Source organism: Trachurus japonicus, chromosome 21, assembly GCF_045865225.1.
Source record: "Trachurus japonicus isolate A0001 chromosome 21, Traja_1.0".
In the NCBI taxonomy this organism is placed as follows: Eukaryota; Metazoa; Chordata; class Actinopteri; order Carangiformes; family Carangidae; genus Trachurus; species Trachurus japonicus.
The window spans coordinates 26,216,521-26,229,920 of record NC_140927.1 but is presented as its reverse complement, the minus strand read 5'-3'; the positions used below and the strand labels follow the sequence as shown (position 1 = coordinate 26,229,920).

The following is a 13,400-nucleotide window of genomic DNA, read 5'->3' as shown; positions in this document are numbered from 1 at the left end:
TTCATTATAAAGCATGTCAGTTAACAGAAAAATGCACCTTCGCTTTCACACTTCTGTAACTTTGTGATGTGTTTATTTTTACATGGATCCCCATTTGTCGTCACCTTGTTGAGGAGGACTTCCTTAAATCATAAGACAACCAAAATAGTTAAACAATTAAGTTAAACTACAAAAATATAGTCGAGCAATTAGTCAAACTATAAAAAATATACACTATCAACAACAATCCCTTATAATTAGTACAACAAATAGGATAAAAACCTTTAAAATAGCCCAGTTAATTAAAAGCAGGTAATCAAGATATGATTTGTTTATGCATGACACCTTTCTTGAGTGTAGTGAAGACAGAAATGGTGCCTTTAGGAAATTGCAATAATAATCCAACAAAAATGTTTTGTAATCCTTTGACTTAGGGTGAGAGTGTGAGATAATGGAAACCACCTGCTATCAAAATGAAAGCGTTGGTCCAATGTGGATTTCCTAGTAAATATGGAGAACTGAACATAAGTGTAAGAAAACTGCTCTGCACAGTCAGAATCAATGGCTGAAATCTCCACAGAAAGAAAGAGTGAACAGCTTGTCTGGCGTTTTCAGTGGAAAAGAGCCTTTCACAGCTTCGAAATTGAAAGAATAATCAAAATTGATCATTCAACCCCACTGCGGTCATTAAAACCAGAGGGGAAAAATAGAGATCATTGATCCCCTCACAGTCACAGATTCAGTCAGTCAGTCAACTCTGCAGAGGGAACCGAGATTTTGCACCAAGAGAAAATAATGCTTGAAGAAAAGGGTCGGACAGATGCCTCAATTCTATGGAAAGTAATGTGGTAAACGACTCAACAGCCACCTCAGCTTGAACTGCTGCTCACCATCGACATGCAACAAGCACGACAACAAGATGGATGCTGATACTCCCTTCCCTGGGAGCGTGAATTGACAGCGTCGGAGAAACTGGCCAAATGGCTGCCTTCAGTCTTCAGTATTCACTATTGTGCGATTGTGATTTCTCCTTGGTATATCGCACAGCAATCAGGAAAAGTGGGAGTGTGCTGTGCTGTGCTGTGCTGTGCCGTGGCCCATACAGCTGCTAGTTTCTTTCTCATTTGGGAGTGTATGGCATTCTCTCAGAATGGTAATTATGAAGGGAACAAAAGGGACATTTAGAGACAAAGGCGGGTTTGGAGTGAATAGGCCAGCTCCCATGTGCGGCGGCGAGTGGTCTGACTCCAAGTGCCGTTTCAGGAGAGACGATACGAGGTAATTATGCAGGAGAACTTGCAGAGTTTGGTGGGGAGGGGGGAGATGGAGGTGGAGATGGAGGTGGAGGTGGAGGTGGGCATGGTGGTGTCTACAGAGTGCGAGACCAGATAGCACCATCTGCATTCAGCACGGGCAGCGCTCACCGTCTGGCCCGGCGTTGCCTTCAATAAAAGCTGGCGCCGAAACAGACAGCGTGCAGCAGAAATGCACTCAGATGTACAGTACAGACACATGCACGCACGCACGCACGCACGCACGCACGCACACACGTTGGGGATTTAAATTTCACCAAAGACAGAAATCCTGTGGCCACGACTTTTCACCCCAGTCTGCTGCAAGATGGTGCTCGCTGTGGACTAATGCCCAAAACCCTGTGCGCCCCATATGTCAATATATAAATATATAATATACAGCAGGGAAAATACGTATTGAGCACTTCAATAGACTTGCATGGTGGACATACATAGAGGCCATGGCGGTTGAGTCTATTACTCATTATTTTGTTGTTTTTTTACAACTGTATCTGCTGATTCCAGGTCTCAATGCTCCTTGGCTCTTGAACGACTCTTCTTAGTTTTCTTTTGACTCTGTCAGAAATCTTGCGAGGAGCTCCAGGTCGTGGCCAGTTTATGGTGAAATGTTCTTTTCACTTCTGGATTAACGGCACTAACGGATAAAACGGTGCATTCAGACTCGTCTGTAACCGACGCCATCAGGATGTTCTGCAACATAAGTTTCTGAAGGTCTTGAGAAGCTCTTTGCCTTTTACCCATCATGATGAGAAACCTTTTCATACTTTGGACTAAAGCAGCTGATATTACTTTGCACTGATAGGGGACAGGATTACTTTCTAAATACTGACAGACTCCAGCTGTTTTCTTTCCTTCTTTACCTTTTTGCACCTCCTCCTTTTCTTTACGTGTTCAATACTTATTCCCTGTGTCATTTCACTTTATTACACATTACTGAATTTATGGACATAAATGTTTGGATTTCTTTGTATGTGTGCATTACTTGGGTTGTTGCCCACACCTGGTGAACATTTCATGTCAATAGCTCTATTGGAAATATATTTTCTGAGAGAAATGTTGACGCACAGAATATCAGCAGGATTTGGTAGTGGTACTTTCTTTCTCACAAAATCCATTAGATCTCTTGATTAAAACACAAATATGTAAATTATAATGTAGAATAAAGGCGGTTTGACATCTATAAAGCTAAAGCTCAGTTGTATCATTACGAATGCTTTTACCTGAGGGACTCCCACACTGACGGATCAATAAGAAGACAGATACACCGATATTAAGAAATACAGCCACAGCTTGGGCTTTAACAGCTTTGAGCGGCGTGTCGTTGATTGCTCCTGCTCCACTCCCACTAACACGATTCTCTGGAGTGTGAATTCAGCCCCACCAGTAAGAATCGGTGAAATAACCTCATCAGACACATCAATCCCATGAAGGGTTTCCATGCACTAGCAGGGATTGCACAGTGTGGAAATTTTCCCACTGGGGTTAATAAAACTCCACTTTTTTTCTTTTTTTTTTTTTTACAAGAAAAGACGTGTCAGCTCAACATCTGTGGATTAGACGGGGTACCTCCATCCAGATGTTGCTGGATGCCTTCGCCTTCATCAGACAGAAGCTGCAGATCGCCTCATTAATGTTATCAGGTTCCTTTTTGGCAATTAGATGCTTTTGCTTTTCATTTTCCACACCAAATCTTCAATTTTTGTCTTTTTTTTAACTAGTATTATTTGAGCAAGGATGCTATGCTACTGCAAGTTATGCATTCAGTCGGTGACTTCACACCTGGAGCACCAGCTACCACGGCAACTCTACTGCGCACACAGGCCAAAAACCACATCATACAAGTACAAAAAAAAAGCATTAGGTTCATGTTACACAGGTGCATCTCAATAAATGAACAGCCCCAACCAACAAGTATTGAGTGCACATAGATGGACATACTTTTCAGAAGGCCAACATTTCCATATTAAAAAGGTTGTTTTTTTTTTAATTGGTCTTTTGTAATATTCACATTTTTTGAGAGACTGAATTGTAGATCTCCATTAAAATGTGAGTCATAATCATAACAATTAAAAGAAATTAAAGACATGAATGTTTCATTCTGTGTGTAATGGATCTATAGTTCCACTTTTTGAATTGAATTACTGACATAAATAAACTTTTCCAGGATATTCTAATTTATTGAGATGCACCTGTATATCCCTCAAGGTCATCTTACCTCTCTGATCTTGTCTCGTTTCTCTTTGACGTCAGGATCTGGCGGCTCTCCGTCGCTGACGCCCACCACTTTGGGCATGGGGACGGGAGGCAAAGGTTTAGGCCCCGTGTCTTTCTTTTTCATATCCTCCATCACTTTGTTCTTCTCCGTCTGAATCTCAGCCTGCAGCTCCTCACGTGACTTTCTTAGCTTCTCCTTTGCCTCCTGCAGCGCTCGCTCATGGTCCGCCCGAATCTTGTCCCGCAGGCTCTCCTCTTCCTCTCTGTAGGAGACAAAGGGAAGGGGGGGGGTTAAGATTTTTATTTATATTTTCCCTTTTTTATTATTTAGTCTTGCTTTGGATCCCCATTAGAGTCCGCTGGCATTCTCAGAGAGCCCATACCGTGAGTCACTTTAACCAGAGGGAACACACACACACACAAAAAAAAGCAGATACCTTTGGAGAATAAAAGTGCGACGAGGGATTTTTATTTGGAAATTAATTAACGATGAACTTAAGGAACAAACACTGATCCTTTGGGAAACAGATACTCCACCGTGTTGGAGATGAAAACAAGGAGGAGGGTTGTTTGTTTGTTTGTTTTTTACACGTATGGTGGGTAGTCTCACTCACTCCAGTCTAACATTTGATCAAAAAATAATAAGCTAGCGAGCTCAGACATCCTTTGGCCTGTATGAGGATTCCTGTTTGGCCATGTGTCTCTAATGTGAAAGTCTTTCCCCCTTGAACCTCTCTGAGTGAGGACGGCAGGCAGGCAGACAGCAGACATCTGACACACCAATCTGACAGACGTAGTAGTAGTAGTCAGGGTAGCGAGGGAGCGCGGGTGATAAACCTGCTGCTTTTATGGCGTTTTAACATGCGTCATGTCAAGCCGGCGCGTAGGACTTAACAGGCGTTGCTGTTTTGATGCATGCGATAAATCCTTGGCTTCACAGCCTCGAGAAGTGAGCCACCAGCTTCCAGGAAAATGAATACATTTACAAACCAGCCATCACCACACACACACACAGACACTGCATTTAATTGATGGGGTGCTGTGGCAAACAACCAGCTCGCCTTCTGCAGCTCATTTAAACAGAAACCGTCTACAGCTTTGCAGCACAGACAAAGGGAGTCGAGCGCAGACCTGCTGCATCAAGTGTCGCCCCAACTGGGGATGTCGTCACGATTCCTTGTTTTCACAATTAATCACGGTATTAAACGCCACAATTATTTAATCCTAAAGATCCCTAATTACTGACACTTTCCAAAAAAGATGATGTTGGAACCATGTTGGCAGATCAGCGCAACACTAACTTTATTTTCGTTCCATGCCAGTTGCAGACAGAGATGGTAAAGTTTAGCAGATGAAGACTTATTCCCTCCAAACAAACGTATTAAGTCGATTACGGCTCGCCAGCCTGTCAAACATGCCGCTATAAAATAGCAGCCAAAGGAGGAAATACGCCTGATATGAGTCGTCACCTGCAGGAAAACCACCCGGCTTTGTACGCCAAAGTAAAGGTAAATACACAGTAACTGGGTTAAATTTACGTTAATGTCAATTTATGTCAACAGAATTGGTAGAAATTTAAATGTTAGCCTGTCGTTTGTAAGACAAGAAAAACGATTTAAAAAAACCTCAAACATTTGAATACTTCAAACATTTCCTCTGAAGGATTAATAATTGGTCCTACATTAATAGATAATTTAAATATTTGGTAACACTTTATAATAAGTACACGCTATTAAGCAATAAGCATTAGTTAAGCATTAATAAATACTGAATTCTTCAATTATAACACATGAATGAACATGAATACTCATTAGTATGTAGTTTATAAATACAGTTAGTGCTTATCAATGATGAGTAAAACATTTTTAACTGTTCATAAACTACATACTAATGAGTATTCATGTGTTATAAATGATGAATTCACTATTTAAGGCTTAACTAATCCTTAATAGTGTGCACTTATTATAAAGTGTTTCCAAATATGTTGTTAATATGATTCATAGTATTGTAAAATTGTTAAATAATCGTGATTATTTCTCTGACAATAACCGTACCAGGAAAATCTATAATCGTGACATCCAGTGTCGTCCCAACCCTATATCTGCTGCTCTGGAGTTACATCAGCTCAGAAGTCAAAGTGAAGGCGAGCAGAAACGACACAGAAACATCATCTGGAGTTTCACTTGGTGGTACAGTGCACCGGCCCCGCGGGTGTTGATGCAGCTCTAAGATGTGGGTCAGCAGTGAAAAACAAACACAGCAGGGCGATGGAGCAAAGGTGACGGGAGGACAATGACACGGCGCTCTTCTTCTGCTGTTGCATTAGGAAGAAAAACTTAAAAAACTCTCTCGAACACAATCGCATCCAAATAAAAACACACTGTCCTTCATGTCTGAGCATCGCGTTGGGGCGTACAGTGATGACTCAAGTATAAACATGGTTTTATTTGTGCTTCTTGTTGGTTCTTTTGATTCATTTTAATTAACTGCAGCTTCTGTTTAGGCGTTAAACACATTTCAAATCAATATGCGCAGCTCATATTTTCACACAGGAACACGTGGGGCTTAAACAAACACACACATGTTGAACTGACCTTCACTTGCTGTTGCATCGTCTCAGTTGTCATGGTAAATCACCTAGTTAAAATGTGTTCGATTTCTGAGTTGCTGAGCTCAATAAATATGAGAAAAAACTCGAGAACAAGATTCTGTGTGCGTGTGTGCGTGCGTCGACCGAGTGCAAACACGTGAGCCTGTTTATTAATGACCCTCGGTGAGATAAACACAGGAAATGTGGGAGGAACCGATGACCCGCTGTGATTCGTGTGGACTCAGCTGCAAAGCCTCCACAACCTCCTGCAACATCTCTGGGAAAACAACACAGAACATGTGTGTGTGTGTGTGTGCGTGCTTGTGTGTGTGCGCACATCTTTCTGTAGCAGTAATAATCTCTGGTTATGAGATTAAAGGACACGTTAATCATCATTTTTAGCCTTTGATGTCATAACTGCTTCAACTATTCTACTAATAAACTCCCTTCTTCTGCAAAGAGGGCGGGTGTGGAGGACAATATATCCAGGCTCACATCACCGTAAGAAGAATCAATACAGAAGATAATCAATAGTTCGGTATTACTTTACTGATAACTTATGAACCGTGTATTTTCTGCGAATTTGAGCCAGTTTGTTTTAAAGGGATAGTTCAACATTTTGGCAAATTGGCCCATTGCCATAATCCCTATAGTTTTAGGAGTAAGTTCGTTACCTTTAATTGTCGGTGCAAGCTGTTTTTAAAACGGCGGAGCAGAGCTGCGAGGATCACTGATGTATCAAAAATGTAACGTTACGGTGTCCATACGTCCATGTTGTAAACACTACACATTCGCAGAGAATGGGCGCATAGAAATATACAGTTGACTAGCGCTAGTCACGTCATTAAGGCTCTATGGCGCATATTCAGTGTCAACAAGTAGGCGATGAGGCTTCTAGTGCTGTAGATCTAAATGCCTAATATGGCTGCATAGTGTTATCCCAGTATATTATCTTCTCCTTATCTCCCTCTTTTAGGGAGACCTTGCAACTAATTATGTGGAGTGGCATTTAGTTGGCTGCAAAAAAATCACGATTAAAAAATGTCATATTGCAGAATGGAGGGATTTTTGTTAGACTTCAGCCCTGATACAGTATAAAACATTAAACGTGTCTTTGTGCAGCAGCCTGCAGCCAGAAGCAACTACTGCTGTGGTGCTTCCTCTTTCATGAGATAGGATCATTTACATCTGATCATATCACAGAGAACTTGAATGTGTTCTTTCTTTTTTTTTTTACTGCATTGTCAAAGTATCGGATTGGGACTCGGTATCGGCAGATACTCAAAATGAAATGACTCGGACTCAGGAGCATCCCTAGTTTTAAGTGCTACAGATTTTTTTGGAAGAAGAGCATTTGTTTGAGCTCAAACTGTACTGATAGTTTGGTTTAAGACCGTATAAGGTTTAAAAACGATGCACATTGTCAACTGATCCACAAATTTAAAAAAGATAAATAAAGAACTGATGTTTCTGTAGGTGGACACGTTGAATGTTTGCTCATGTTTTGTGCTGGTGTGCCATGCAGACCAGAAAAAGAAAATACCTAATGAATGCGAGAACAATGTGATGTGCACATGTTTAAGCGTGGTGTCTGTGGGCCAAACAGTTATTCTCCAAACAGCTCATTAAGAATTATTTATTTATTATTAACTCTTCCACGTGATATTTTATTCTCTTGCTCCGAAGCCCGAGTGGATTCTTGTTTTTATCTCGACTTTTCTTCCCCCTTACAACAGCAATTTAAGTTCAGAATCTATGCATTTCGCCCTCTGCTCGGGCGTTTGACATGTGCGCATGTATACTGTATATCCAAACACAGCATGTGACTAAAGTTACAAGGGGGAGAAGAAGAAAAAAGAAAAGGAAGAAGGGAGGGAGAGGCAGAATGAGAGTGAGGTGTTGAGTCAGCCTACATAAGACCAAGATGTCAATCTGCTGAGAGTGAAAGTCTGTTGTGGATGAGGAACAGAAATTAGACAGTATCAGCTGAGGTTTCCTGTTATCACTGCCGTAATGACACCTGAGAGGAGAATTGTCGTTTCCCCTAACACGTCCTGCAATTTGTAGAAATTTGGAAACAGAATAGAGGAAGTGTGGAAACATTTTCTCAGAGAAAAGACATTTACTTTCCTCCGACCCATCACCTGAAGCGACGGCTGTTTCAAATCACGACGGCGCAGCTGGATCTGCTGGCTGTTAGTCTGCAGGTGTGGAGACTGAAGAGCTCTGTGTGCAGTGGGGGATTTCATTCGCACAGATAATCTGATGTACCGTCCAAATAATAATAATATTGGCAGTGCAGCAGAGTAGTGACAAACTCCGACATGATAAAAGATAGTGTGAAATTTCTCGGCATGATAAAGAGTCTGACAAGTATAATCACATCCAATAAGAAACTCACTGAACAGTCATGAGCCAAAAAGTCTTTCTTTATCTTTTAATTATCTGCATCTGCATTCATTTGTATTCTGATGTTTATTGTGATCACTGGCGTCATTTTTAGACAAAATCTGTCTGATTAAAGTTGTTTTTTTGTGTCTCCTTCATTAATCAGATATACTATGACACTTTAGTGATTGAAAATGTTTGTTTTTTTTAATCAGTCCAGCTGCAGAATCTAATCTCTCTCAGCATTATGTGTGTATAAGTATATACAGTATACACATGTGTGTAGATATAGATATATATATGGAGGTATTAGTTTAGATAGATATATAAATATAGATATGGACTTTAGTTATTGAGATAGATACATAAAAGGACTTTAGTTATTAGTATAGGATGGACTATAGACAGATAGATAGACAGATAGATAGATAGACAGATAGACAGATAGACAGACAGACAGACAGACAGACAGACAGACAGACAGACAGACAGACAGACAGACAGACAGACAGACAGACAGACAGATAGACAGATAGACAGATAGACAGATAGACAGATAGATAGATAGATAGATAGATAGATAGATAGATAGATAGATAGATAGATAAGTTTTCCTTCCTTCTTTTTGAATGTTTGTTGTTTGGTTTTTGTGTCTTTATTTCTTTATTTAAGTAGTTATTTTATTCATAGTCTTTTACATGTACAAAATAAAAGAAATGGTGGTCCGTCTCGTGTAACCTCCTCCATGTTGCCTCCAAACATTAATATAAGGGACCTGACACGTCCTCCATGAGGGTGAACCAGGACGTTTTCCAGGTCGCCCAGAGAGCGAGGAGGAGACACATGAAACGAGGTAACGAGGAGCATCAGTGGCTGCACCATGCACTGCACACACAGCCCACTTCTCCACACACACACACACACACACTCCAGGCAGGCGAACCAGGGAACAAACACTCACTCATTCTTCCCACTAAGGTGCATGGTGAGTCAGAAAAACTAACGCAGAGGTGCAGATGACGAGGGCAAAACTCAGAAAGAAGACGCCACTTGGCTTTCTGTGCTCAGACAAAAACCCAATGAGAGAGTATAGAAGCCTTCAAGGTTACTTCTGTACGACAACAACGAGTGTTGTATCCATCACTGCTGTAGCCGTCTTGATTTTTACAGAAAAGTGAATATAATGGAGCAAAAGGCACAAGAGGGGAAGTTGTCAGAAGAGCAAGGAGAGGACTGAAGCAGCACCGAGAAAAAGTCTGTATGAAGAAAGAGAGAAAATTATGTGGGACAAAGAACGAGCTGGGAGGAGGAGTGTCTGAAAAAGACTCTGTGTGATCAGCCTCCATCAACCATCAACCATTTTCCAACACCATTTCCCCTCTGTTCAGGTTCACTTGGGGCTCCAGTTTTTCCCAGAATGCACTGCGTAAGCAAGCAAGCAAGCGACGAGGTAAACCCAGGCCATCTCATGCATTGTTGCAGAGCGAGAAACAACGTGCAGGATGGAGCGAAATGCGAGAGAAGGCGAGCAGATAGACGAAAAGCGCTACCGTACTGCGACCGTGACACAAAGTCAAAAAGACGAGAGGGGAAACAAAAACGAGAAACGAGACAGATGTTTTCTACTAATTATCCTTCACACACACACACACACACAATGTGCATCCATTTTATAATTCTATCGTGATGCCGAATGTGGGGCCAATAGAGACCAAAATAAACAGCTTCCCAGTTATGCAACAACATCGTTCTGGAAACAACTCATAAATATTCATATTCGCATCTCTATGTGTCTGACTTTAATTGATAGAAAACATATTTTGCAACACCGAGACGGCAATTACTGTGCACATGTTTGTACTGGTGAACGCAACTCAGCCGTAAAAGTGACAGGTTTTAGTTTTCTGAAAGGGGTTTTTGCGTGTTTATGCGTAGTGATGCATGTGTGCACAAGAGAAATGCAGAATTTGGGTCTCTTCTACAGTATTTTAAAGGTGTGTGTTTTAGTGACTCTTGCAATTTGTGTGTGTGTGCACCCAGAGGGGGTCACGCCACTTCTGTATGCCATCCTCTGTGCCTCTGTGAATGATTGTGCCCTGAGCAACATGCATTTAAATGTGATATTTAGATGGCGCTGATGTCGGACGACTGTTTAATGTCTCGTGAGTGTTCGTGTTTGTATGTGTGCGTGTGTGTGTGTGCGATGCCGTGGAGCGTGACGAAGGGAAATGAGGAGGTTAAGCTGACACTATCAGATCTAATGGGCGCTGCTGATTCTCCCCCGTATAAGTTTATGTACACATACATGGAAATATGTTGTCATGGAAGCACAAACACCGTCATACAAATGTGCGCACGCCACACATTTCCACTGGAAACTCCTTCCCACATTAGCATGCAGCCGCCGCCTCCTCCTCCTCCTCCTCCTCTCCTGAGCATCACTCCTTCCTCTTCCTCCGAGCCATTATCAGACTCACTCTACCATCGCCGGTGATTCCCTTCTTTCCAGTCTCATGTAATGTCAAACATGTAATTAAGATCACATCAACAGCTGCCCGACTCCATTACCGCGACTCAGACGAGCACCGGTACAATCTATCGCGTCCAAACAGGTGACCAAGCTGAGCCTCTCCTTCTGCCTTATTTACATCCTTCATGAGACCCCGACCCCACCCTGCTACCCCATATCCCCAATCCTTGACTGACACAAGAAGAGCCCCTCCTCCCTTAAAGGACAATTCCAGGCTAATTCAACCTGGGGCTCTATAGTTTCCTTATATTTTAAAAGAATGAATCTGAAGATTTTCTTTTTAATGTCTCCTGTTCTGCAGTAGTTCTGTCTATACTAGGGCTGCCCCCAAATAGTCGACCAAAAAATCATTAGCCGACCAAAATTTCATTGGTCGATTGGTCGTAGGAAAAAAAACAAAAACATTTGGAGCCGTGTCTTGTCAAAATTAGTCGACTAATCGCCATAAATGACGACTACTGGTCGACCAAGAAAATCTTTGGTCGGGGGCAGCCCTAGTTCTGTCTGTCTTCACAACGCCACGGCATCATATAATGGGAGCAGATCGATCTCAGGCTGTTTACATCCAACAAAACCGCACAAGACAGCGTCAGATGGCTTAAACACACCGAGGGGTTTGTTCACTTCAAGAAAGCAGCATGTTGGGGCGGTGCGTGGCGCAGTGGTTAAAGCGGCCGCCCCATGTAGAGGCTACAGTCCTCAACGCAGGCGTCCCCGGTTCGAGTCCCGCGTCAGGCAGACCTTTCCTGCATGTCATTCCCCCTCTCTCTGCCTCCCCCTTTCCTGTCTATCTCTACTGTGCTATCAAATAAAGGCAAAAAGCCAAAAAAATATACTTAAAAAAAAAAAAGAAAGCAGCATGTTTGTAAACGGAGCTGTAATACAAAGTCTCTCGCGAGAGTCAAGCTGATGTTTACAGACAGAATAAACAGCATCCAGATTTACTCTCACTGCTACGAAGACATTGAGGATCCGAGTTGATATTCCTTGTTGACGGTCAACTTGACTCTCGCGCAAGACTTTGTATTACAGCTCTGTTTAAAAACACGTCAGCTTCCTTGAAGTAAACAAACCCCTCGGTGTATGTTCAGAGCCATCTGACGTCATCTTTGAAGAAGGATATCGGTTTTATGGGATGTAAACAGCCTGAGATCCGTCCGCTCCCATTCTACGCTGCCGTGTCGATGTGGGGACAGACAGAACTACTGCAGAACAGGAGATGTTGAAAAGAAGATCTTCAGCTTCATCCTTTTAGACCTAAATTATTAGGAAACTAGAGCCCCATTGTCCTTTAATCAGTGGCCACCAGTGGTCATTTACTCCTTTTATCAGCCGTCCTTCCTGTCAGAGGAATGAATCTTCTTCGGGTTGTTCTGTTGTCATGAAATCTGCTGCTCAGTAAAAACACCGGCCACTTTCCACGCTTTCCATGGCAACGGCGGAGAAGCAGCAGTTGTCGACTGCCTGGTGGGGTGATCTATGGGAGGCTGTTTTTTTTTTGTTTTTTTTGAAGCCGTGGAAACATAAGGCTTGAGGGGGAAAGCAGCACAGGATAGATGCCATGTAACCATGGTAACAAACAGGGACACACAACCACACACACACACACAGAGGTCACAGAAAGCAAGTCAAGTCTTAATTAGTTAATTTCCTCATTTATGCAAAAAAAAAAAAAGACCGCTGGGCTTTTCTTTTTGTGTCTGCACAACATCTGAATGAGGTGCTGCTCCGGTTTCAGCAGGTCGCACGCACACACACACACACACACACACAAACATGACAGCTGCCTTTCAGACCAGGGGCCTGTACTGCGAAGGAGGCTCAACATACCTAGGCTTAGTGCTCAAGATGCAGCTCAACAAACCCTCAAGTCCGCAATCAGAGCTAAACGGTACTGTGACGGTGGTTATCAACTTAATTAGTCAAGTCCGGTTCTCAGCTTTGTGCTCTGCGCGCGTTCACATAAAAGGGGGCGTTTGACGTCATATTATTCTACTTCCGCATGAAATTGATCCACAACGGGCTGATTTCAGCCAAGACGAGTGCAATTGTTTTAATGGAGAGAGTATGAGCGATATTAAAAAAAAGCACGATCACAGCCTGAAGCAACAGTGTTGCTGCAAATATGACAAGAAAGGAGGCTGCTTTTAATTTTTCTGACAGCTCTTGCGTTACTTTTAAATATGAAGTTTTATCCATATAAACTAGAGCAACATCAACTGTCATTTTAAATTGTGTTTTATATTGTTATATTTCACTGATCGCAATTATAACGCGAGTGTGTGTTTTATTGGAAGCGAGGCTGGATAGGTTACAGTGAGGTTTTTTTTTTAGGTGCTGTAGCTACAAGCAAATCTCATAAACAAAGACCTTTTTAAATGTGAAA

The 13,400-nt window shown here is 42.1% G+C and overlaps 1 protein-coding gene across 1 annotated transcript in view; it reads right to left on the bottom strand.

Annotated features, from left to right (window-relative positions):
* man1a2 (mannosidase, alpha, class 1A, member 2) overlaps positions 1-13,400 on the bottom strand; it is a 174,035-nt gene that overhangs the window by 136,565 nt on the left and 24,070 nt on the right. Inside the window, exon 3 of the mRNA XM_085766047.1 lies at positions 3,508-3,769. Coding sequence (XP_085622173.1) covers positions 3,508-3,769 — 262 coding nt within the window. The remainder of the gene's footprint in view (positions 1-3,507; positions 3,770-13,400) is intronic.